Here is a 27,572-nt window from a genome sequence, read left to right as displayed (position 1 = left end):
TTTTGATAGGGCACGTACCGGTAGTACCGCACGTGTCGTGTCCGTCTTCACACTTTGTGGTTTGTGTGGAGTTCAAAGCGCTTTCTCACTCAGTCGACTGGAGGGAAGTGTGGAGACAGACAGCGGGTACTGCTCCACAGCTCCTCACAGATCTTCCATAGCTCCTGTTCACACATTTATCTCAGAGCGCTGATGCTTCAATGAACTCTCGGTTTGACGCGCTGCCTTTGGATGAAGTTGGACTTTTCTTCCTGCAGAGCAAACACAATGTGACCATGCTGAGGCAGTGACTGTGTTATCCTTGTCCGTTTTATCGGAGTATTTCTATCGATCCAGGGAAAAGAGTGGGACTAAAGAATGGGCAAACTTCAGTCAAAACATGGTAAGACGCGTTGTTATTGTAAGAAAATACTGATATGATTTTACCTTATTTTGATTGTAGTCCTTCAAACACTAACGACTGTCTGTTTGCGCCCTTGTTTCTGACCATCTGAAGCGTGTAAACGCAGGGAAAACCCTGAAGGTAAGAAACATACTTTATAGTGCACGATGAAGACTCATAATAATAAACGATTATGTGCATGAAGAGATGAGCTCCACACGTTTAGCCTGCTTTCTGATTGGTGTGTTTTTATGTCTCAGGAGACAGTTTTGTTGTGAACGCCTTCCTCCGGAGAGGGATGGAGGAATGTGAGAGGTACAGCGCGGCGGATCACAAGCTGAAGAGCATGCAGGTAAGCACATTAAGACAATTTAACTGAATTTCAATATAAAACTTAACTTGGAATAATAGCAAGAGTGTATGAAAATTATTAATTGAAGTAGCTGCCTTTGTGATTTTGACAAGGGGAGTTCTTAAATTCAGTTCTGTTCTAAATGTGTCTGCTTTAAATACTAAATGCCCCCACTTCTTGTTGTGTTTTCTTTTCACATGCACTAAAGTAATAACTGGATAAACTGTGCATGCTGAGGCTGGTCAAGTGTGTATATCTTTGTGTGTTTGCTGATGTAATGAGCCTGTCAAGCACTTCAAAAGTTGTCTGTTTGAAGCTGTTACATCCCCTCCTCCTGAAAGATGAGCTGAGAGCCTCTTTACTTCAGAGGAAGCAGACTGTATTCACACGCGTGTGAGAGGACATGCTGATGTCTTTGCAGAGTTGTAGCTTGTTGTTTTTTCTGTCATGTCTGGCTCCGGCACAACACTGCGGTGGTTATTCCCCTGCCAGCATCACTGGATGGGTTATGACAGCCATGAGCCCCTAGTGTGTGTGTGTGTGTGTGTGTGTGTGTGTGAGTGTGTGTGTGTGGTGGCTTGGCAAAGCAGCACACACACACACGGACAGACACAGTGTGGATGGAAAGGAGTCGTTTCTCAGACTGTGAGGGATATAAAGTTTGCTTTTGTGGCCGCTGGCATCATGACTCAGGGCTGTGTCTTTTTCCTCAATGCCTCCCATTCTAGTGTGGCTCCCTCTGTGGCAAAACATTACATCACTTCAATTAGTTCCTAGTTTTGAGGGGCAACAAGAGTCTCAAACTCTCAGACAAAAACCGGCTGGAAGTTCACAGAGAGTTGCTGAAGATGTGTGAGGTGGGTGGCTGTAAAAGTGGAAGAGTTATAGATTATATCAGGGCCATAAAACGCCCACTCGTGGCAAATTAATAGAGAACTTTAGTCGGCTTCAGAGGAGTCTGACTTCACACTCCCCTGAAGGGAAACCACCAAAGGCAAAAGCTCGACACTTATTAGTAGGCGGGTCCCACCCTCAATTCTATCAAAGTCAGTTCCTGATTTATTCTGTGTCATTAGATGGTTACATTAGAGGCTCGTTCACAGACCAGAAGTGGAAAACGATCAGCGTTTAACCAGGGATCTACTTTACTGCTTATGCTATTCTGAAAACGTACGTCTGTCACAGAATATACTCTGTATTTTTTTTTTTTTTACTTATAGTGGCAGCTTCCCTGATTATTGTTATTTACTACTATAGCATTGTTCTTCCCATATCATTCCGACCATATACAAAACTATACATTGTTTAGGATTTCTTTATACATTTTAAAGATCTCCTAAAATAAGGAAAGCGTTTTCCAAGGTGTTCGAACATTCTAACAAAATAGAGTAATGAGAAAAAGACTGTAGTAACAAAATGTGTTCCCCCTCCCTCTACACTGCCCCCAGCCTCACTAATGTATCAAACAAATGGAAATGAAATGTTCATAATTTCAATTATTATTTCCCGATTGAACAGACATCCAATTTGATAATATGAGACATATACAATAAACAGTTAACACCCATCACTGTTTAAAGCCAAAGAATATAGAAGATTAACAGTCAGCTTACAGGTATGCCCAAAGCAAGATGCAACCAAAAGCTGGAATGATGTATTCATGTATCTTTGAAGCTTGATCCAAAAGCAACTGGACTTGGTTGAAAACTTGAAACTTCAAGATCTTCAACCAACTCCAGTTTCTTTTGGATCAAGCTTAGAAATGACCATGACCTGGATGACTGAGAACCTACACAGACATATTCATGTATCCACCTATAAAAAAAATCACTTCCTTATTGACAATTTTCTGGCAATTTATAGGCTTAAGTGATATTACATTAACTTTGAGATCAATTACAGATTCACCAAAATAAAATAGACATATTACATTTATGCTAATTTGGTATGGCTGAAGAAATATGTGACAGCTTGTTTTCATATACATACAGTGACAGCTCCATTCATGCTGTTTAAAATGACAGCACGCCAACATTAAAGTAAAGCTAGACGATGTCCCCGGGGAACAAAGACCGACTACCATCACACATAGAAGTTATCTCTGCTCTATAACAGTATTTCCTCGTTTCATCCCACGTTAATTCATTCTGTATAGGATGGGATTACACGTTCACATGTTCAGATATACGTATTGGACTGTGGGCTTTTCTATAATTGGAGCTTAGAAAACAGCAGAAAATGGGATCATTTTTGGAGGTAGTAGTCTTTTTTTTTTTTTGTTAGTCCTGGATGATGACAAGCATGCAGGGGCCATTAAATTATGATTTCTTACAAACATGGTGTTTAGCCCTGACCATCCCCCTTCCTTATTGTCAAACGGGGGAGTAAGATTCCTGAGCTGTCTGGCTGCGACTTCAAAGCGCTGAGCTGGGAGTTATAAAAGGGCTCTGATATCAGTGGAGCCTCCAAACCCTCACCCCTCTATCCCCTCACCCTGTCCTGAGGGGGGGGAGGGGCTGAGAGATGGAGTACAACAAGGAGGGGGGGGGGGACAAACAACGCTTACATAGTCCAAGAATCAGTTTGTGCAAACCTATAAATCTTCACAATAAATCACTGCTTTCTATTGAGCAACTTGTGAATGCTTTGCTGTGCTTGAACAAGAAATAACAAAGGATGAAAGGATGAACGGACATGTTTAAATATTGATATTGCTGCAGACTATGATTCAAGATTGCAGCTGGCACTTTGCCCTCAGTTTGTGATCCTATAGGCTGTGTAAAGTAAAGTGTGGCCTGTGTGGCTTAAAGAGAGCCTTGTTCAAGCGGATGATTTGGCTCATCCTGCTGGCAGCAGGTTTTTGACACTTGGTTGCAGGTGTTCAAGGGAATCTTACAGCTGGAGTGATGTAGTAATGTTACAGGTGAGATCAAAGTGGCAGTCCAAGGTGTAGTCACCCACCCCGCCCTGTAAACGCAGCCTAGTGTGTAGTTATTGAATATGTAATGCAGAAGACTCCTTACCCTGTACTTATCCAAATAATGGAAGAGTTCTGTGAAGGTTCACTGTGTTTCACCCGTGGAAACATCCACACATCAACAGTATGAACCCCTCACTCACACACACACACTCACACACACACTCTCACACACTCTCACACACTCTCACAGCAGCGCTTCATTTCGGTGCTTCAAACAGACATGCTCGGATGCCCATATAATGACGGGCTAATTGAACCTTTCAGCACCATCTTTTGTCTCAACACTTCCCAGCAAACTTGGCCCGTGAAGAAGGAGCGTGTCAACATTTTAAAAGTCCACAACAAAGACCTTTATTATTCCATTTCAAAAGCTTCATAATATCACATCTTGAAGTCAAAAAAAGGAAAAAAAAAGAGCTCCTTCGGGGATTCACTTGGATGTGCCAATAGCTCCGAGACGAAAATGTATTTTGACTTACGGAGAGTTACACAGCACTCAGCCCTCAATAATAAATTTAGTTTAAGAGTAGAGTTCCCAAGCAGCTCACTAAAGTAATTATAGGCTGAAGTTTTTTTTTTTTTAACATTCATTTGGAATCTATGGATAAGACTTTCCCCTTATATAAAAATCCTCATTTGGCGATCCCGCTCAGAATGGATGTTATGTTTGGATCGATTTGCCACTTCACATTTGGGTAAGGAGAATTATTTGATTTGGATCTCAGGCTGGGATTTCTGTGTAATCTTAAGGCTGTGACCCTAAATTACACTTTTTTCAGTACATGGTGGCAAATTTAAAAGTGATGTCATTTGTTTTTTCATTGTGAATTTCTGTAAGTCTTCCTCATTATCTTTAACCTCGATGACTTTTAACCAGAAATATATTTAAAAAACAAACTTGTGTCCACTTCCAGGGGGTAATGCATTTCTTAAGAGGAGACAAAAAGGTAAAAAGGTGTGCTAATGCTGCTTTTGAAGAGACTTGAAGGTATTTTTGAGAGTTTGTTTTTTTCCACCTCTTTCCCTCTTTTTTTTTTTCCTTCTTTTTTTAAATTGGCTTCACAAGAAGGCGAGCTGTGAGCCTTCATCTCTGAATGAAAAGCATGTGGCTGGCATCCAGAACAGCGGGGTCTTTCAGCACGGCCCCGGCAGACATCTGTTCCTGGTTTGTACAGCAAAATCCTGGAGCACAGGGGAGAGGGGCTGTGGTGGAAATGGGGTGGGAGAGGGTGGCGGGGTGAGAGGAAAAGAGGAGGAGGAGGAGGAGGAGGAGGAGAGGGGGTTTAGGGTGTTTTCTTTTTCATTGGGGAGATATTTGAGGGGGTTGTGGGGGAAGGGGCAAAAGGGAGAGCTTCATCCGCCTTGTCCACTGCATTGTTTGGGGTGAAAGAAACTGACCATTGATCTCACCTTACCTTCCATATTAACCGCTGTTAAAAGTGCAAAACACAAACTTTTTTCCACCGTCTGTCCCCATTTGTCCAGAGTAAACATTCACCTCTCCGTCAGCGCAAACATCATCACCTGGTTGGCTTCGACACTATTCACAAGTGTGAGATGCTTGTTTTATCCTCGTTCAAGTTGGAGTGTTAAAGTGTGTATCACCACATGGTCTTGCCACTCCATCACGCTCTGGCTGACTTTTTGTGACTAAATGATTAAGAGGCAAATAGTAGGTCGTGTGGCCCCCATCTAATCGAGTAACATATATACAACACTGCAAGCGGATTAAATGTTTATTTTTCTGAGGATATTTATACAGTTTCAAGTACTTTGAAGAAGTTTGCTCACTTTCACCCTTATTCCCCTGTGACCTGCACTCACAGAAGGACTAAGGCCTCTCTAGACATCAGGCTGAATTCAAGAACCCTCACACGTTGGTTAACAATACTCCTTCAACACCAAACAGGGCCGTAATAACCAACTGAGAGGGGTTGGAGTATAATATTAGCTCTGGGCACCTAAGGACCCCTCCACTGCTTTGACACTAAATATTTACACAGGTGGCTTTTTGGCTAGATCCTGTTTCCTTGTTAAGTTTATATAGCCATTTTTGCCCAACTGATAATCTAAACATGGTCTCTAACGAAGTATTTCAACATTTTGGGACAGCTACTTATCTTTCTCACAACTAGAATAACATGAAAAGTTTGATACCACTTTCCTGTTATGCAGTCAGTATGGAGCTGTAGTTAGCAGCATTCTGGCTAAAGCTACCAAAAACTGGCTCCATGCTTTTTTCAGACGTTTTTTAGATGTTGCCACTGCTGCTAGCTCGAAATTATAGGCCTACGATGAGAATGTACAACATAGACTGCTTTTATTAGTTACCAGCCTAGCATTAGCTAAGGTAACTGTCTCTTGGCTGCAATTTTTATTTATTTATTAATAGGGCAAAAGTATGATTTACCTTTCTCAAATCTGATTACCTTGAGATTCTTACCCTTAGTTTATCGTTTTCCCATGCTAAAAGCTAACCAAACCAGCTCAATCTAAAAATAGGCTATTAATGTGTTCATAAGCATACTCAACCTTTATTTTTTACTTAGTTTATGATTAAAATAGCAACATAAGATATACTTGAAACTAAACTACAGAAAAACAGGAAGTTTTCATACCACATATTTGATGGCATGAATAAAAAATATCTCGTACATTTCAAAAAGGACTTTTATAACCACGAGGAATGACAGTGGCTCAGCTTCATTAATGGAGCTTTTATCTGCAGACACATGAATGAAGCTCTTTGTCTTCGAGCCTTCTCAGTCCAATTATTGCTGCTTTGAAGTCACTTATTGTCACAGCTTTTAGTGATTTTTAGGAGACTCCTGTGAACTTCAGAGAGATCAGTTTAGCTGCACAGGACCTGATCGCAGTAAGTCATCAATCACAAAGCTGTGCGTAATTATCTCCACTTCCTGAATGGAGCCCAGGTTTTAAGTGACGACCTAGAAGAGCGTGGTCACTGATGACAGAAGGGAGACCTCACTTCCCCTTCACCGTTAGGGTGCTGCTTGATGTTTGGGGGCAGCCCTGTCGAGGGTTAACGCTGGTCTATGTCTATGCTCCCGCTGCCTGCCAAGGGAAAGAAAATACCTGACGCTGGAGCCCAGTGCGCTTAGCGCTGACATTTTTGGCAAAGGCTGCTGGATCCTAGTCTGTGTTTGATCTTATGCTTCTACCAGCCAAGTAAAACACCGGGAGACTCAAAGGTTATTACATTTTAGTGTGTAAGGTATGTTTCCACATAAACCCCTGTTCCCCCCTTAGAAAGCTTTAGCTCTTTTCCAAGTGGACTTCATTTCGCAAGCCGTATAGCAGCCAGGGGAATATCATATTTTTTTCGGTTATGGTTGTTGGTGGTGTTATTATATGCTGTCATTTTAGGCGTTCTTTATTGATTACATTGTTTAAATGACATCTTCAGTGAGTATGGTGCAGGATGGAGAGAGAAAGCCTCAGACTCAAGGGTAGAACATAAACGTGATAGGAAGAAACATCGCAATTTCATTATACGTATTAACGTGCAATTTTGCAGATTAAATGAAAAATGTGTTTTTTAGCTCGTTTTCTCAAACAGACGGAAAAATTCTTTGTTTAGACACAAGTTTGTTTTCTTTTGAATTGAGTGAGTGGAAACTTGAGATTGTCTCCACAAAGGTCAGAGGATGACCTGACATATATTCCATGATAAAAGCACAGGGGAAACTAAATAGCACGGTGCTGTGCAGAACAATACACTGATCCTTATGAATGACTTTGAACATAAATCTTTACCGTAAAGACTTCTACTATTGTTGTTTGCGTGAGAAAGCACAAGTAAACAAGGACCAAAAAAAAAAAAAGAACAGCTGAATTTTCTTCAACAATTCGTTTTTTTTTTTTTTAACCCGTCATTAACACTTGTTGAGTTCTGATACCACGTTCTTCATCTTCTGGCTCTTTGGTAGGTGATATCCACTTTCTGTGTTGTTTTTTAGAAAAACAGGCCTTCAGAGTAACCCCTGAACGCTTCGAAACTTCATCCTTGCTCCACATTCCTGAACCTGACGCCCTGCTAGGTTTGAGACTGGAGAATGAAACACCACACACCGCAAACTCCTGCTTCCTGTATTCCTTAAAAAAAAATAAAAAAATGTAAAAAGCAAAGTGGATGGTACTCAGAGCCGGGGGCATGTTACTCATTGTTGTGATACTGTGCTGTTGGAAACCTTTGAAAGTATTTGTTCCATATGAAGATGAAGCAATCTGCTCAGGTGTTTTCTTTTTACACTGAATGTATCCGTCTGAAAATTAGGAGTACGATCATGATTTTCTGAGTGATTATTGGACACAATGAGCCTTTAGTTTAGATTCAGGTCATTTGAGCGACAAAAAAAGTGGAATTTAGCTGTGTTCATGGGCAGAGAGACTTTGCGCCATCTTCATCTTCCTGTCTCACACCCACACCCAAAACCCAGACCCCTGAGGAGTTTGGCATCTTTCTCTTTGCTCCGAGCTGATTTCCCCCCTCTTTGGGACCCCAAGCCTGCATATGTGTAGGTATCGCTATTACTCAGCTCATAAAATGCCACAGTCCCATCTGAAAGTGTTTAGCTGTTGAAGCACACTTGTAGCTTCAAAGCCTGGATCTGGGATCTGCAGACAGCACAGGCCTGGCCCCCTTCTTCTGCACATCACATTCCTCCTGATGGGGAAGGGCTGCAACCTTGCTTTTGTTACTCGAACCTGTTCCCGTCATCAGAACCCTCAAATGGGTCTCCGTTCAAAAGGAAGTGGTTTATTTTTTGTCACGGGTGGTACATTTTCACAGGGACTTATATTTGGAAAAGAATGATTGCAGAGTGATTTTTCCTGTGTTTAGAAGAACGAAGGATCCAGCAGTTCTCACTTTGTGTATTTATATACCCAAACACCTTTGTGCTCCTTCTATATGCGACAAAGAGGGAGGGAGAGGATGAAACAGCGCTGAAAGAGGCCTCTGTTCTCATTTCCTCTGAAGGCAGACTTCTTTTCTTCCCCCACCCATTTCTTTCCTGAGTCTGTACACATCAAAAGCTGACCTGGCCCTGTGTGCCGTGTAACATGTTTACCTAAAGGCTCACTTCAAATAAACAGCAGTTCTCCTTGAGATGCCTGCCCCCCTCCATGAGTCTTTCAGAGACACCATCTGTTCAAAGGAGGTGCTTCACAAAGAAAACACAGTCTTCTAAACCAGGATTTTATTTCTTTATGTTGCTGCTGTGTTGCGCTGTTGTAGTTTCTATAACAAGTTCTCACAAAAATGCTTGTGTCAAAAACTTTTTCAAAAAATTCAAATCTTTGTAAAAACGTTGTATGTAGCCCATTCAACGTTCGTGACAGCCCAGACAAGTTCACTAATCGATTTGTAAACCATTTTCCTGTCGCCATCCTGGTTATTATGGAACCAGAAGTAACGACAGTCGGATACAGATTGTTACGTCTTGTATACATGTCTCTTTTGAGACGTACGAGACAATACAAATTGTTAGCTACCGACAGGTCACAGTCAGTGAAGGTGACGTATAAATAACAGGTTGCCACGCCCTAAAGAATCCCCCACTTTATTATCCAAAAGAACCATAAGATGAAGAACGACCTTTATGCCCGTGTTCAAGAAGACTTGAAACCAGCAGTTTAGAGAATTAACTCATTGCTAAGGTAATAAATCCACCGAGAATGTAGTTGCCCCCTGCTGGACATTGGGTAGAATGCAACTTTTAGGCACTTTCAGAGATCAGATAAAAAAAGAATCCTGAACAAAGATATGGGACTAGAGTGCTTCAGCATTACAATACAAAAAGACTGCCACAAAGAGCATCACCTATATGCATATAGGAAATACAAAACCTAGTGTATAATAAAGTATTACATTGGTGAGGGTTAAATGCAAGAAACAGTGCCTATAGTGTAAAGAGAAGTATGATTGAGTCAAGTATGTACAGAAGAAATGTCATCATTGACAGTAGTATTGGCATTGATATCTAGAGGTAGTGAAATCTTTAATATTGCAACAGAAAATGAAGGTAAGATAGCATTTAATAATTGTAAATGATATAATTCACATTTACTAGCCCACATCTGATCTCATCTGATCCAAGTATAAAACACTTTAAGAGCTAAGAAAGTATGCTTGTGAGCTTAAAAAATGTTAAGGGATAGATTCAGATATTTTTTGGGGGTATAAATAGATTTTTCTTTAACCGAACTCTGTGAAGTGCCCAGATATAGTAGCTCTTCATGGTCTCTCTTTATAACAGGTTCCTACTTCTTAGAGTCGATAGGGGCTAGCTGATCCTATCGCTTTAAGAATTCCTGTGAATCCGAATATCTGAACTCTGACCCACAGCGCTTTGAGAACTTCTCTATCCTGGCAGCACCTGACTATCTCATAGCTTTTAAGGTGTTATTGCACATCATCCGTTTTTTTTGAAGCATCAATGGGCTTTGAAGAGCTCTTATCAAACTTATAAGTGTCACACCTAGCGCTTTAAGTGGACTGCCTCCAGACTTGCTTTGTGATAAAGAGCAAAACTCCGTCAGACTTGTAGCTTTACACCTGAGATAAGATAAGAATATTCAAGCAGCCAGGCTAAGCTAACCGAGCTCATGTTTAAGTACTCTTTCATATAGCCTTACAGCCCTGGTTTCCAGTAATTATGGCTGTGAAAGCAGTGACTGTGTGTGCTCTGCTGAGCTGCCCTCTGCACCGTAGCCTTTTGATCTCTGCTTGTGCCATGGATGAATTACGTTGCAGAATTTCACACTGGGGAACAGTGTTTCAGACACACACAGCTTGCCTGTCAGGTCACTAACGTGCATACATGGCAGCAAAAGGAAGAAGCACAGATGTTGCAGTCTCTCTGTCTTAAAATCTCTATTTGGCATATTTCTGTAATGTCTCACACAAAATTACAAGTCATGGTTTGCATCACAAGAATTTAAAATGATGGCTTTATGGCTTTGCTTTTTCAAGTAATTCATCAGACAGTCATTGATTTTTTCACCTAGTGATTTAAAAAAAAAAATCATTCATCAAAAATATGAATGAGCTGTGCCCAATTTTTGGTGCATCAGTAATTGGCTCAAGAGCTTCTTTCCTTTTTTTCATCTCATTTTTTATGGGAAGTTGTGTCTCGTATGCCAAAATCTAATGGCAAGTGGCCCTTTTGGCGATGGTCCATTTGACATACCCAGGCTTCCTTCACATCACCTGAAGATGGTGAAGTCTCCTCTTCTTCCTGTGCCCAGCAGGAGTGTATTTTTAGGAATCCTCAGGAAAACACTTGGTGTTGACCCTGGGATGACCCCTTGTCTGGTTTCAGGTCTGTGAGGAACTTCACAGCTTGGAAATAAGCCTGTTCTTGCAGTGTCAAGAATTCTCGTGGTCTTTGAGACTGGCAACCCTTACCGCCCGAACGAGACAGCGAGTACCGCAGAGTGAGCGAGAGTTACACAACAACACAGACAGAGACAGGAGATAAAAGAGGTTCAGACACTTTGAATATGCAGCAGCTCCTTTTTTTTCGTGAGTGTCAGATTTAGGAGTGTGTCAAAAGCTGTGCAGCAGCCTGAAAAGCCAAGACATTTTTCTTTACCCAAACAATGTTGGCAGGATGGCCTAAAGCCTTAAATATTCCCTAGTAAGAAGGAACAGCTACAATTATGCAAACAAGTGGTGTCCCCTAGGACCTGAGGTTTGGCAAGAGTTACTGAGAACAGTTCGGCTATGGAAGATGAGTTATTAGAGGCTCTTCCTGTCAACCTTGGTTAATTTTTGCATCCTACTGCACTGAACTTTGTATAGCTTCAGCCCAGCCTGATTCTTCCTCAGGGCTAAATGCAGTGATGTACGACTGTTTGCCCAACATACCTCACAGATGGATATGTGTGGAGTTCATGCTACATTACTGGCTGATTGGTCACGGGCGCGAAAGTACCTCTTATCGTGTTCAGTCATATGGATCCTTTCTTCTCTGTGAAAGTTACCCAGAGGGAGAAGTTACTAGTGGACTGTAGAGCTCTGGTCTTGACCCTGAACCTCTTCTTATCCTGTTGGAAAAAAAATAGGAAACCAGCAGGCAGCTCAGTCAGCAGGCCACAAGCTCTTGACAGCAAGAGTGACTCAGATTTAAATGAGTTGCCAAAACAGAGTCAGAGTCAGAGAGACGGCATCATTTAAGTGCCTATTATTACAGTAATTCCCAACAGGTTGACCTGTACGCCAGAGGTCAAGCATTTTCCAGGAAGCGTGAAGGCTCAACAAACTTCAAAAGAAACTAAATAGATGGGTAATTTATTAATCCTCTTTGCAGGAAATTACACGGCCACAGCAGCAACTTCAATCACAGTCAAGACACAAATATCATTTAGACACATACAAACAAGACATCAAAAATACTAAGATGAGATTTTAAAAACTAGACTTAATTTGCGGAATTATAAATAAAAGACATCCTAGAAATGTAATTAACTTTTTGGAATTCATTTTTGTATTTATTTTAAATGTATATATAATATATTAAGAGAGGGAAAATAAACAGCCACTAGGAATACAAGTTGGTGTGTTTGTGTCCTATACAAGTTGAAAGCTAGTTAGCAATAAAGCACAGTTGATTAAATGCGTAAAATAGTCAAAGTAATTTGCTTAAAGAAATGGATGGTGCAGAGATCAGGCTAACTGTATTGATAAACACTTGAAATCATAAGGTAAAGGTTAAAGTGAGTTAAGCAGTTTAGATCGTTTGCTACATGTGAGGTTAAAGTGTTTAAACAGTTTAAATTGTAACCTTAGCTTTAATTGGCCTTGTTAGTCTAGTCTAGATAGCTAAAGTTTCCTCCCAGTACAACTCTACATCGGGCAATGTTGCTGCTCTTCCACACTGGCTCACAGCTGTCCTTCCCCAACATGGTTTGTTTACATTTCTCAGTCACCCGCAGGAGCACTGTAACGCCTGTAGCTCCACCAGCCTCCAACCGCATAGACTCGCCCCTATGAACTGCCAGGCCTGGTTTTCAAAGCTGTGACTCAAATCCCTCGCAGCTTAACGAAACGATCAGTGAAAACAGTGGTGTTGGTGGTTATCTCACAGGTGAGAGCAATTTTAAGTGACATCTCAATGCTAGACCGACAGCTGGAAACCTGACACTGACTATAGTACACAAAAAGAGCCCTTAGAGGTGAGAGTGATTGTGTTGAAATGGTGTTCATTCAGTAGAGGCAGACAAGGTGGAGGAGTGTTTACAAAACCTTGACGACTGTAACTGACAGACGAATAGTTTGAAGAGTTGATTTATCCTTAACCCCTGGCTATATGAGATCATTGCGGCTGATCATTTTTGAATTCTGCTCAGCTGGACACTTGTGGAGAGAAAATGCCTGCGTGAAAGGTGGGGAAGCTTAGGACCATAATGGGATTGGCGTAGCAGTCACCTCACCCACAACCTGGCATCCTGAGATCCTCTGTGTTGTTTAAAGGGCCTGTGGAATGTGGAACAAATCCCCTCAGCTTTATCGGCCTGGGCGCGCTCCCCATTGGCCGGGCTTTAGAGCCAGGGGCCTGCGCGGGAGCTTACAGAATTTCACATGAAGGCCTGAAACAGAGGAACATCCTGTTTGAGTCTCAGCGCCTGTCCCACACCGGCTTTGATATGCCGTCGCGCTGTGCGCTAGCTCCTTTCTTGTTTGTCAGGGTGTGTGTGCATGTTTCAAATCTGGACTGTCTAGGTCCTGTCTACTTTCTGTGCAGATCTGCATTCTTTCTTTGTTTTTCTGCTGGTGCTGCAGTTTACAGTTCATACAGTAGGCTTATATTCTTCATTGTAAAGCTGAAATGAATAAAAAAATGTATAATGAGCCATTGGAAATAAAAACTTTAAGGTGAAATTAGAAATAAGAAGTTGTTAAATATAAAAAACAAAACATTTGAAAGTTTCAGTTTTTTCAATGAGGGCTTCCTACCTTTCTTTGTACTACATCGCTGTTTGTTTCATGTCAATGACATGAATGCTTTTTGACTAATAGTTAGACAAAGAAAAGTCCTCTAAAAATATAATCTCGGGAAATGTATGATTGATTCTATAAAAAAAAAAAAAGAATGATCACAGTGCTGTAAAGTTGCAGAGCTTGATATTCAATTATTCGACTAACTAAGTCAAGATTACTAACCAGCATAACAAAGTGACATCTACAATTCAGAAAAGGACTCTAAAAGTTGAACTGCTATTCAATGAATTTTGAAAAATGTGTGCAAAAACATTCAACTCTTGATTTTCCTGCTACACTTAAAAGACTCTTCTGACTGTTGATGGCACTTGTGTTACTAAACTTCTGTTGGAGTCCATCATAAAATGTTTAAGGACATATAACACATGGCTTTTTGGCCTTATAAAAGTCCACATATGGACTATCGCATTACACCACCAATCCCTGTCACCTCTGAATAAAAGTAACATCTCTGTGGTGCTCTCATATTGTATGTCACTTTTTATGCTTCACGGCGCTTTGTGTGTGTGTGTGTTTTGATATACTAACGAATGACAGTCACTTTGTGTATTTCTATTTCCAGTAACTAATAAAATACAAACCGTGTTATGATCATCTAGCTCTATAATTTCACACATTTGCCTAACCCAGATTCATGAGCCTTATTGCAGCCGCTGGTATGAAGAACATGGTTTCATAGTCTCTTCAGTAGCTGTCTGTGTGACAGCTGAGAGGACAGCGCTCTGTTACATCAGACTCCTATCAAAGCCCGCGTTATTGAAGGCAAGCTGATTACAGCATCGATGACAGATGCAGGGGTGGTCAAGCCAGTGATGATAATCTTTGTTTATGCCATCCAGCAGGTCAGAATCAAAGTGAGGACAGGACTGCAGGGGCATGTAGAGTTTAGCAGATAGTCACTCCTGATTGAAGAGGAGCGGCTGACTTTCAGAACTTTACGTGCTGCTCTTACATAGTCGGGCAGGCATGCTCATCTCTCCTCACAGCTGTTGTTCTACGAGGGCTGAAGAGGCTTCACCCAGTGATTCATGTCCTGCCAAGGGAGAGGTCTTGCCTCCTGTTTGACCTCATACAGCCAGTCCTGCTACCCTGAAAGGGCCCTATCTGGGCCATACCAGCCACATGGGGCCAGTCCAGATGACAGGATGGCATTTTGCTCTGATCTCATTCCCATTCATAGAGAAACAAGTCACTACAAACTGACATTAAGATGAAACACCCTACTTAGTAGACAAAGGCAGCTTTTAGCTGTAATGAAAAGGATTCAAAAGGTAAGGTTGTTGTTTTTGAGTCCAAACTTGGAAATGCCCCAAACCTTCATTAAGGCTCCTTGGCTCAGTCGTGATAATAGAAGATCAATTACAAACTTAATCTTAAAGACCGTCTATGAGCATTTGTTTTTATTATGTGAGCATGATGAGGATACGGCTCATTCACATCCAGTAGTTTGTGTAGCACTGTTTATTTTACTTCTGCTACTCATTACTAGCTGAGGCCAATCTGCTCTGTTGACAAAGAGCCCCATAATTACCCTGACTTGGACTGAAAGCTGAGATCTTATTAACCAAACAGAGAGAGATAGCCCTTTTTAAAACACATGTTCAGAACTCCTGGAAATTCTTCCAATTTTGGGAGTGAGCTGCATGTGTGAATGCAAACAGGCTCATTCTGCACCACAACTTTGTCTGTCATCATTTCTACAAGAAGACGCGTGAGCAGATGTTTGAAAGTAGCCAGGAAAATGAGAGCAGACAATCTGGGTGAGGAGGAGGAGGAGGAGGAGGAATCTCAGAAGGCAAGGGGAAGAGATTTGATATACAAGTGGAAGTGGTAGACGAAGCAACAGAGTTGGTCGGTATGATGACAGTTTTTTGCTTTTATCTCAATGCCACCTGTAGTTTGACATATTCATAATAACAGAAAAGCACCTATTGGTAGGGAGGGGTATGTGTTCCCAGCCCCCAGCAGAGAAGAACAAACCCCGACCAGAGTATGTTCATCACCCTTTCTATTCACTTGTAGTGTATTTTCCAGAATATGTTCTTGCTGCGTTCCCACATCGTCTCTCCCAAATTTACTACCGGGCAGCAAGAAAATATCCAGGTTAAGTTGAAGAGAAAAAGTCGACTGTTTTTGTTCCCACATTCAGCTCACCCTGGAAATTTCAGGAAGTTTACAAGATTTTTGTGCATGTGTGAAAGCACAGTAATTGTTCTTTTGCTGTCTTGCGAGAGAAGAGACAGAAGTTGTGCAACTGGCTTTTTCGCTTCAGCGTCTCCCCCCCCCCTCTTCCCCTACCCGTCATTTCTCCCTCTCTCTTCCTCTACCCCTCTTCAGAACAACCGCTCACATCTGGTTTTGAGTCAAGGCCAGGTTGGTTTTTTGTGGAATGGAGGGCTTTTATTTCTCAATTACCCCCACTCCCTCTCCAGTTACATACTGCGGTGGAGAGTATGCTGTTTGTTTACGATTTGGTGTCCCTTTTCTTTGTATTGATAGTACTCAATCCTCATTTTCATCATTGGGCAGCTACACAGTCATACCCAATTATCGTCCAGGAATGAGCTGGTCTGCTGCTCGGCTGGTGGTCGTCAAGGCTTTCCTGTGTCGCCCTCCAAAGTGTCAGTTCCCTTTGAGTTTTTACTTTAACTCTACATTGTGGAGCTCTCTTACTTTTTCTGTTAGTCACTCACTCTCTTCATTGAATACAGGAAATAACTGAGATAGCTTGTCATGAGTAACTATTACAACATAAAGGCATTTGTGTTTTTTGTTTTTTTTAAAGGCACACAAACATAGATATGAATGTAAAGCTGTGGAACCTACTAAGAAATGTACTGGAAGAAACATGTTAAAACCAAAGTATTTCAGAAGACCAAAAAGCTTTAAATCATACCAAAAGGAATAGAAACAATATCCTGTTTTGTTTTTTGCTCTCGAGCATATGTTTGTAATCGGATACGCATCCAGACATCCGGTCGACTTGCTGGATTTCATATCCTGAGGCCAGAGGAACTTAGTAAACAACCTTCACCTGCTTTTGAAGATGTTTTTCATATTCATATTCAACATATTCAACACTTCAACACAAAATTATACATTGAAATAGTGCAGATGTAGAGCAGGAGTCACAATCATAAGAATTGGAAAATAAAAAAAGCGTAAAGGTAACAACAAAAAACGTAAAGGCAGCCAGCAAACCAAGAGTTTATACATCTACCTAAGACGTGTGTGCTCTTAAAAAAATGGTATGGTTTGAAGAATGGACTAAAAGAAGCATGTGTGTGTATATTTAGGAGGTGAGCTCGAAGGGGGGGTGTGGGAACAAAGATGTGCAGTGTTTTCCAGTGGGAGGATGGGTAGCAGGCAGGCAGAGAGAGAGAGAGAGAGAGAGACTGCTGGGGGATGTCTGATGTCACCTGGTAGGGAGCTATGAAAGCTTCCCCTGGTTACCCTATCCCACATAAAAGTCTGGCAGCAGGCTGAGGCTTTAGGGAAGCTTGGCAGAACTGCTGCATTAAACAGGAACAAACATCACACACACCTCTGTCTGTCTCTAATGTCGAGGTGTCTCTGTTTGCATGGAGCGCTGTCAGCACATATTTCAAATGCTCTGTTTTTTAAGACGAGTATCTTGTGTCTCACATGTGGTTTTCCATCATTCGCCCCCGTTCCTAACACCACACTTTTCTATTTCTCTATCAGCGTTTTTTTTCACTGGTGGAAAAACAAGGCCCACTTTACTCTAAAATGCTAACACATTTACCGACAGAGCAGTTTGTGATCTGATAGCGAAAGAATGAGAGCTGCGAGATGCCAGAGCGCTCTTAATTACACATGTGATGGGCAGATGTGGGCGATGCGGATGGAGATGCCATGTGTTTAGACGTTAAACTGCAGACTGCGGTCGGGCCCAGCCTTCTCTCTCATTAGCTCCCCCAAAGGATGTAATGAGCATGGAGGTGGTGGTGCTGCTGCCGGTGGCGCGAGTTAAGAAGCCATGTGTTGAACACCGGCCCCGCTGGCCCCCTCTTCATGCACACAGCAAGACGTCTCCTCATATCTGAGATTCTAATTAGAGACGCTTTTGGCAGTCGGGTTGATTGATTTGTTTCGTTATATTTAACGCCGTCTTTCATTTCGAGGTGCTCACACCTTGCTCGGTAGCCTTATGGGAAGGAGGATGAGAGGAATCAATGTTTGTCTTTGATGTTCCTCCGAGCTGCAGAACAGTGTGTGTCTGTGTGTGAACCTCCTCTCTCTTACATGCTGCCCTTCATTAAGGGACTGTGGTACAAAGCGAGGGAGATGAAAGCATCGAGTGCAAATAGGAAACAACAAGTTGGCTGGAGAAACCACAAAAGATGGAAAATTTGTGTGTTTTTTTTGTAAAGGGATGCACATGCGCTTGCCTGGTTTATAGTGTGTGTGTGTGTGTGTTTGGTGATTAAAGACTGCTGCTTGTTTGTGGCCCAGGGACCGGCACCAGTTGTCTCCAACTTCCCCAGAAGTCTTCAGGAATCTGTTAGAAAAGAAATAACACCTCCACCTCTCCCACTCAGAAATAGATAGGCCATATCTCCCTTTAACAAACCACATCCTCCTCTGCTTCTCCTCTTATCTGCTTCTCTCCTCTGCCATCTTTGTTCTTCTTATCTCTCCTTGGCTCCTTTTCCCCTTTTTTTTTTTTTTTTTTTTTACTCCACTCTGTCTTCTTTATTCCTCCTGCCTCCTCCCTGGTTTTCCTCTCCTGCTCTCCCTTCGTCTCCCCCGTCTTTGACTGTTTTCCCTCAATGCCTCCGGTGGCCAATTTACAGAGGGGTGTCCGAGCCTTGACCCTGACACTCAACCCCCCCTCCCCACCACCACCACCGCCCTCAGCGGTGAAGGTCAGGGCTAGATTACAGGCTGTAGGTATCATCCTCTGAAGTGAGGAATAATCACGGCCTCAGAGATTGTTAAATAGAACCACAGGCCCTGGCACTGTCATTACTCTCAGAAAGAAAGAGGGGAAGGAAAAGAAAGGAGAGGAGGGCGGTGGGGGGGCTCGTTCACCTAAACGCATGCAGATGTTCAGACTCTGGCTAGAGCCGGGGCTCTGTTGAAGGTACACGGAGTTCTTTTGTTTCAAGCATCTATCTGTTTTTTATTTGTCTCGTTTCGGTGGGCCTCCTTGATTCAATCTGGAGGGATTTTATTTCAAAGTGTGTGCAGATCAGCTTAGAGGCCTGAGAATGACGTAAATAAGATGAATCATTTGTTGTTAAAATACTTGTGGTTTAGGGCCTGTGCTGCACTTAATTTTCATTGTTTCCACAATCCAGTGGTAATTAAAGAAAGTGTGTGTGTGTGTGCGTGTGTGTGTGCGCGCACGTGTGTGCGTGTGTGTGTGTGTGTGTGTGTGTGTGTGCGCGTGTGCGCGTGTGTGTGTCCAGCATAGAGGCCCAGTTGCCTTTTCAATAGAACATGCCTGTGCAATAAAACATATGTGGGATGGATTTGATTTGAATACATTGTGGTTCTGCTATATGCAGGATATAGATTATTCACATATGACAGTAACCCCCCCCCCCCCCCCCCCCCCACCCCCCCTTTCTATCCCTTTGTCCTGCTTTTGTTTTATGGCTATGGGATTGTGTTTTTAATCAGTCCCATCCTTTGTGCGTGGAAATTTCCATCTGGCAATTATTTTCTGTTCAAAATAAATACACACATGTAGCTTGGAGCTCTTTGTGAGGCTTGTTTTATATAAACCAAACTTCCCAGAGTTCAATTTTCAATAAGAAATGCAACAAGATGTTTCCAAACTTTGAGCTTCTTCTCCCTTGTCCAACTCAAGCAGCATGAGAATAAAAAGATTAACTTAAGCAGCGAGGGAGAGAGAGAGAGAGAGCTCAGATGATGAAGTGCATCATGGGTAATTTGAATGGATATGAGAGGGGTCAAGTCTGAAGGGGCTTGGAGAGATCTTGAAAGCTTGGCCTTGGTCGCCCTCACCGTGTCCCGGAGAGTGAAACACAATAAGCGTGCAGATGTTCAAAGTGTTTGGTCGCCCTGGAGCCTCCAGCCCCTCTCGCTCCCTCATCTGAGTAGGAAATGCTTTAGCTGGAACTGTTTGTTTTCTCTCTGTCTGTGGTCTGAACTGTAGATTCACTTACATCTCTGACCCCTCCTCTCCTCATGTCTTTTCTTCCCTTGTCCCAGGGGTTTGCAAATGGTGAGCTGAAGGAAGGACGACTCGCAGATCAACACTGTCCCCTAGAGGGTAAGAAGAGAAGGATATTGTATCCGTCATTGTTAAGATTTATGCTTGTGCTGTGCACGGACCTTGAGAGCATTATTTCAGGCTGGAAAGAAAATATAATGTAACCTTGAAGCTGGTATATATTCATATACAGAGAGCTGTATGATATCACTGTAGACATTCATATCTTCAAGATACTTAGTAGTTTAATTTGCATGATAAACATAAAAAAAAAAACATTAATATGTAATTATTCTTCACAAGATATACAAATGTTGGATTGTTGAATGTTCCAAATGCACAGGCCCATGGCATCAATTTAGACCCAATTCAGGTTAACCTCATGTAGAAGTATGGGGGTGTAGGTTAGTGCAAGCACCCCATGTACGGAGTTCCTACTGTACAAGCGTACGGCCCAGGTTCAAACCCGACCTGTCGCTCCTTTCTCCCATGTTATTCCCCACTCTCTCTCTATCTCTCTCTATCCCTACAATAAAGGCTCAAAAATTAAAAACCTGTGTAGAAGTATGAAGCATAATAACATGTACATTTAGACACGTTCTGTAATTTCATTTCAGCTATTAAAGGCCACAAAGTCCGACATCAAGACATTTTGGTTTCTTTGGGCTGATTTTCTGTAAAGTAAAAGTAAATTAAACTACACAAAACGTTGCCTCATGTCAGTGTTGTTGTGTCTAACTCAAATGTTTCCTCTTGTGTTGACAGTGGTTCTTCCTCCAGAGAAGGCTGAGGGCTGTGAGAGCTATCTGCAGTACCTGCACTCAGAAGGTGGCGAGCGAGTGATACTCAGAGACGGGACCAAAGCTCCCGGCAAGAAACGCATCAGTCTGGATGTAAGGAGTTAAATGACCTGGAAAGAATGCAATTCTATGATGTGGTTAAATGTCCAATAGCAGTACAACTTGCGTTTTTTTAAAACAAATAGACAAAAAAATAAGTGGCAAATCAAACCTCGACCAGAGGTTTATTTTCCTGTGCAGGCTTTTTCTGAAGGGAATTGCTTTTTTTTTCTCACATGCTTCTTGTCCCAGAGTCGTACAGCTCCTGATGCAATGTACGACTTTGAGATCGTTTGAGCTCTGTGGTGAAACAGAGGACCTCGGTGCTGTGTTTCAACATTGGGCCTGGCTCAAGCTAAATTGGAACAAGGGAAAACCCAAATTAAATGATCAAATAGAACGCCAAACGAGTGTTGCTTCAATTCTCAGACCTATTTTGGGTCAGAAAAAAAGTCTCCTCTAAGCCATCAGCCAAGAGCCATGAGAGCTGAAAGTGTTTAATGTTTCAGTGAGTGATTATTATTGAAATATAGGTTAGAAAATACACGCATGGCACATAACATCTATTATAACCTCTGCTGTGTGCCTTCACCCTGTGCTCAGAACATTTGTGTGAATATTGTTACCACTCCAGACCATATCCTGATCGGATTAAGGACCAATAAATAGAATTAATAGATTGTAATGTTTAGACTTACATATTTGAAAGAAGTGCTTGAATCTGCCCTTTAGTGGTCCCTCCTGGTAATGTGAGTCAGGGTGATAATATTGAGCTATAAGGTGCTGCATCTCTCCCCCGGGGTCTCTCCCCCCCGCCCCCCTCTTCTGAATGCACACTGGCCTTCACACAGTGTCAGCTCTCCATCCATGCCTGCAGTGAGGCCTGTACCCCAGAAGTTTATTTTTACAATTAAGACCATGTTACCAGATATATGTTCATCAAAGTTGCTGCCAACGAGTTGTAACTGAGAGTAGGGGCTGCGCTCATTTCTCCTGGCTGAAGGTAAAAACGCAAGGTCATAGTGGCAGTGCCCACCACACAGATTTTTTTCCCCCTTTTTGCTCCCAAAATAAGGTTCGGGCAGCTGAGATGTGATAAGCTTACATGTAGAAAAAATATATATATATTTGTCTTCTGCTGCACTGCTCTCAGTCTCGACACATGGGAATTCATAATGTTGTTCTAGGAGCCGTTTCTTTCTTTCTGCACGGAGAGGCAGTCTTTAAATGTTCTTGCTGATAAATATAATGGTTTTTCATGATTCAAGCATGATTTGATTGTGATCAGACTCGGAAATAGTGTCCTAAATCCTGTGAAGAATGAAGATATTCCTTGTTGTTTGCATTAGCAGCTGTGACAATACAACCGCTTGTACTTTGCTGCCCCCTGTTGTCATTATTGTTCCATTACTTTGTCTATCAGATACTGTATTTTGATTCTACTATTCTACAATTCTACAATTCACTTAGCAGACGCTTTTATCCAAAGCGATGTACATTAGAGAGTAAGTACAACACAAGCAAGGATCTAGAAAAAAAGGGAACAATGTCAATAAGAGCAAACGATCAACTTTGAGTCCGATTGGACACACAGGTGCTGACAGGCATTGCACAACATTGACGGCAGTTCTTGAGAGCTCTAATCAGTATAGAAACCATTTTATAAGTCATCGTTATCAAACAAAAACCATCATCACTACCATCATCATTAAGTTAGTAGGTATTCATGAAAGAGCTGGGTCTTTAGCTTTTTCTTAAAGGTGCAGAGGGATTCTGCAGATCGAATGGAGTTTGGAAGTTCATTCCACCACCGGGGGGCAGCAGAGGAGAAGAGTCTAGTCAGCGTCTTAGCTTGCTTGAATGCTGACAGAGAGGAGTTGATGACATGCTTAAGTGCAGCATTAAGCGGAGAGGAAATGGTCTGCAGGAGGCTTGATGGTATTGGGTCCAGAGGACAGGTGGTGGGCCGAGAGTCTAGCACAAGCTTAGAGACTTCATCCTCAGTCAGAGAGGAGAATGAGTCGAGTGAGGCACTTTTGGTTGGTGCCTTTGGGCTGAGTTGGTCAGGCTCAGAAAACTGGTTACTGATGGTTGCAACCTTTTCAGTAAAATACAAACATGTCTGGTGTGAACAGATCGGAGGGTGGAGGAGGAGGTGGTTGAAGCAGTGCGTTAAAAGCAGAAAACATTTGTCTTGTATCTGTGGCATTGCATATCTTGTTCTGATAATATGTTGTCTTGGCCGTTTTCAGGCTGGAGGAGAATGAGACAAGTCTTTGCTTATAGTCATTGAGGTCAGCGGACTGTTTGGATTTTTGCCATTTTCTCTCTGCTGACCTCAGCCCTGCTCTTTGCTCTCTTATGACTTCAGTGAGCCATGGACTAGGGTGGGTTTTGCGAGCGGGTTTGGACACCAGAGGGCAGAGTTTGTTCAGAGATGAGGCTAGTGTGGAGCAGAGTGTGTCTGTAGCCTCATCTGTAGATAGTGCGGTAAAGACCTTTTGGGCAGGCATGGCAGCCAGACACTTCCTAGACAACGACCCACTATCAATATCTACTCAAAGCAAGTTTCGATTCACCCACCTAGCTGACAAGACCTTCCTAGGTTTCAGATCAGAGCTTGTTCTGCTGGCAGTTTCGGAGTCAGACTCTTTTAAGCTTGGATTTTCGTTTTGATCTTGACATTGAATAAAAAATATATACAGATTAAATCATGCCACTTCTTTATATGGATTAAGTATGACGTTAAAGTACATGTGTGTATCCACAGGACTTGGAGTGTGACGTTTCTGTGGAGGATGACAACCGTCAGGAGTGGATTTTCACCCTTTATGACTTTGACAACAGTGGGAAAGTTACAAAAGAGGTGTGTGTGTATGTGTGTGTGTGTGTGTGTAATTATTGATAATGTTTGTCTTTCAGTTCTAATGTAGTTAAATATCAATCCACAACCTGCACTGATTTTGCTGTATCTGTCGTTAAAGGACATGTCCAGTCTGATGCACACTATCTATGATGTGGTGGATGCCTCGGTGAATCACTCCTGCAACAATAAGAGCAAAACTCTGCGAGTCAAACTGACCGTCACTCCAGAGCCCAGGTGCCACAGACGAGAAACAGGAACAGGTAGGTGGCAACAAAAACAGCTTTATATGTGACAAATTGTCCCTAATGCTGTAAACCACTTAGTTTGTCGGTACATTTTTAGATTTGGGGCGTAGTGTTTGATCTAACATTCAGCACTGCTTAGTTCACAGTTTAGCTCAGTCTTTTCTTTTTTTGCATCACCTTTGGTGTTAAGCATGAAATAACTGCACTGTTGATTTTCCAGATAACTTGTAGACAATACTGTACTGTTCCAAGTATATTGGTGTTACCAGGTCACTTAAACAAGTTTACTTTTCATGACTGAGGCCAGCTGTCATTCACAGCTACAGCGCCTGGGGGATGAAAGTTGTCAGCTTATATTTGGACAAATGTGGTTTGTCTTTTCCTGTATATCTGTTCAACATCTGGTTCATAGTATAGAAAATATTCATGGACTTGCAAAGTACTTTTATCTAATGAAATAAATGAAGTAGAAAATTTTAAATTTCACAACATCTTACACTCTGTAGGACATTTGCTTTGTTGGCCTACCTGGTGTGGTTTGTTTGGAAGGAAAAGTAAGAAACCATAAATGTGCTTTAAATATAGGAAGATTAAAAACAGCAACCTAAAGTATGAATTCTTCTAAAAAAAAAAAATGTTATTCCTGACTTCACCTCTTGTACTTTCTTTATTCAGATCGCTGTCACCAGGATGAGGGGCGTGACAAGCGGTTGTCCTCCTACACCAGGTGAGAGCCCTAACATGTACTACTCTGTACTTTAAGAATTCCTCTGTTTGTTGCAGGTTGTTTGCATAATGAGCATTCTCTGTTTTCCACTTATCACGATTGCTTTTACTTTTTTTAAAGCAACAAAGGGCAGAACAATGAGACGCCGGCCACTGAGGGTCAACATTACTGTGTGGATGAGAACACAGAGAGAAGGAATCACTACCTGGACCTGGCAGGTATCGAGAACTACACCTCCAGATTTGAAGGTATATGTCTTTTCATTTTCTTTAGAGCTTTCTTGTTGTTGTGCATTTTTACTATTTTACACGCAGGTTGAATGTGGACTTTGTGAATGCTAACTGGGAAAAGCAGATCAAAGTAATGTTTTAATCATATTTGTATAAGCTGATGACTCTGTGTTTCTTGTCTGCCCTTCAGGAACCACTCCTGCCACCCCTTCCCAGGAGCCTCATGTTCGAAGCTCCCAAAGTCAGAGCCGCTCACGCTCCCAGGAACCAGACAACCATGTTGTTCATCAGCGTCGCTCACAGGTCATCAGTGACAGCTACAACCCCACAGAGTCTCGAACCAAGGGCACACAGTTCATCAAATCCCCCAAAGGGAACTACAAGGGAGGCGCGGGGAATAACGGGGTCAGCGGAGGTGGCAAATCGGCTAAATGTCACGGCTACCACCCGCCTGTGCAGACCATGCTGCACAGTAGCAGCGCTGCGGCACACGGGGGTCAGGATGTGTACCACTTGCCGCATCAAGGCCAATCGTCCGGCCACCACCAGCACCCTTTGCAATACAGTCACAGCAAACGCCTTCGGGCGAAAACCCGGGAGGCCATGTCCCCATCCAAAACCCCCCTGTCCCCTCAGTCCCACACCCCTCAGCATCCTCCTGTGCCCTCTGTGCTGCCCAGCCTAGAGAGAGAGCAGGTTTCTGGTCCACCAAACAGCCCAGGGTTTGTGGTTCCTGTGGTACAGCGTCACGAGCACCACCATCACCACGAACACCACCACCACCACCACTACCACCATTACCATCAGACATGACCGTTCTCAGAGTGCAATGACTGAAACTGTACAGGACCAACCACAACCAACCAGAAAGACTTGATATCATCCCACCAAAGCTTCTCACACTCTGTCCAGGATTGTTTATTCCCTTCTTTTAAGCTATACAGATATATCCTGAGATTAGATGTAACGTGGATCATATTGGACTGGAAGGATGTTTTTCTGAAGTTATTAAGTAATAACAAAAGATGTGTGGCACAGTTTCGATGTTTTTGTAGACTTTCTGCTGGGACTGCTCAATTGTAACCAATGTTCATATGGACTACAAATTCCAGAGAGAAAAAGCTTGGGAGATTTTTTGGGGGTTAACATCCTCTCCCTCCGGATACTGTTGGTTTGAAGTCCCTGTAACGAATGACACCACAGTAGGTGTATTGTTCTGGGTGAGACCTTTCCAAAAAAAACCAAAAAAAAAAAACCATGGATCTCAGGTGTAAAGGTGCTGCTGCTCTCAAGCTTTTCACAGAGGCTTCTTCCTCTGAGGGGCCTGATCTGGACTAAGGGGTTTCCTGTTTGGGGTGGGGTGTGGGGGATATGAAATCACCACTGCCAGTTTTAATGCAAAAATATCTCGTTATATGTATAAAAAAATCTATATATGTAAACACATTGTACTGTATAAATATTAAAATGTATATGCATATGTCATCATGGATATAATTATGCATAGTTTGTCTTTTATATATTTTAATAAACATTATATAGTTCATTTATATTATTGCATTGACCGCTTTTTTTCTGCTGATAACAAACCTGGTCATGGTGTGTTTGCTGCCACCGTGTGGATGGGAACAGAACAACAGCAGCAGCAGCACAAAACTGCTCAGCATGTCATATGTAAAGACTTGGATCATAAAATTATTTTTTAAAAATCTAATAATTATGACCTGACTGATTTGCAACTACTTCAACTGAAACGGAAAGTAGAATGTCTTTTAGTTATTTCAAATTAGAATGAAGAAATTGCAATGATGCAATATGTGGCTTGAAGTAATTTGAATAATATCATGTAATGTTGTCTTTACGGACCTGAAAAACCAGCATACAATGCCATTAAAGATTGGAGAAGACACATTTCTAACATGATCATACTGTGGGGACAGCTGCGACGTACTCACCCAAAAGCAGTGCTTTAACTAGATGGCGTATGAGTGTAAGTCCACAGTCAGCCACTAGATGGCAACAAATATGCATCAATGGTTCATACAGTATGCTTCTGAGGGAAGTTGATGCTTCTGCTCATTTGATTTCATGGACATTCATTTGAAAGAAGTCTAGAACTACTTTTTGTTTCTATTTTACTGCAAGTTATTGATGCTGATAAAATGTGAAAAGTTTGAAGCTGCTTTCAATTGGGGGAAAAAAACGCGGATACATTTCCAAAAGATGATTTGAATTCAGTAGGCCCAAAGGTCAGTCTATAGTTACAGTCATGAAGATATTGAAGAGGTAACTTAATACTGTATTAATAGTACACTTCCACCCCCTCCCCAAAAAGAAAGAGAAATTGACTTATGTATTTTTCTTGCAAACACTCTACACAGTAAGAAGTTTTAGGTAGGTTCAAGTTATTTGACATAATATAGGCTCTAATGAAATACAATTTTCTGAGGCTAAGGCTAGGTTGATGCTTAGTTTTATAGGGTTGGATTCTCTTCTGGGCCTTTTCATAGAACGATATGAAGCATTATCATAAATGGTATCAGAATGGCACGGGAACATCTCTGGCTGAAAATGTTTCTGAACGTAGGCTATAAAGATTTTTCCAACAGAAAGGTCTGTAATTATCACAATTAACACAGACAGGTGAGCTGTGAAACCACAAAGATTATTAGTCCATCACAAATGGCTCTAATGGTCCCATCAAAATTGGTCCTAACTC

At 42.0% G+C, this 27,572-nt stretch overlaps 1 protein-coding gene across 1 annotated transcript; it reads left to right on the top strand.

The window, feature by feature from the left end:
• The first annotated feature begins 84 nt into the window (after positions 1-84).
• nkd2b (NKD inhibitor of WNT signaling pathway 2b) lies at positions 85-26,403 on the top strand. Its single transcript, XM_061050497.1, has 10 exons — positions 85-382; positions 497-523; positions 643-734; positions 19,946-20,006; positions 20,712-20,839; positions 23,556-23,651; positions 23,770-23,911; positions 24,572-24,623; positions 24,744-24,871; positions 25,044-26,403. Exons 1-10 carry the CDS (start codon positions 358-360, stop codon positions 25,664-25,666), a joined length of 1,374 nt encoding a protein of 457 aa, XP_060906480.1. The 5' UTR covers positions 85-357; the 3' UTR covers positions 25,667-26,403.
• Positions 26,404-27,572: the final 1,169 nt, after the last annotated feature.

The sequence above is a fragment of the Labrus mixtus genome, chromosome 11 (assembly GCF_963584025.1).
Source record: "Labrus mixtus chromosome 11, fLabMix1.1, whole genome shotgun sequence".
NCBI classification, from domain to species: domain Eukaryota; kingdom Metazoa; phylum Chordata; class Actinopteri; order Labriformes; family Labridae; genus Labrus; species Labrus mixtus.
Note: the sequence above shows the minus strand (reverse complement) of the source record. Positions and strands in the feature narration are given on the sequence as shown.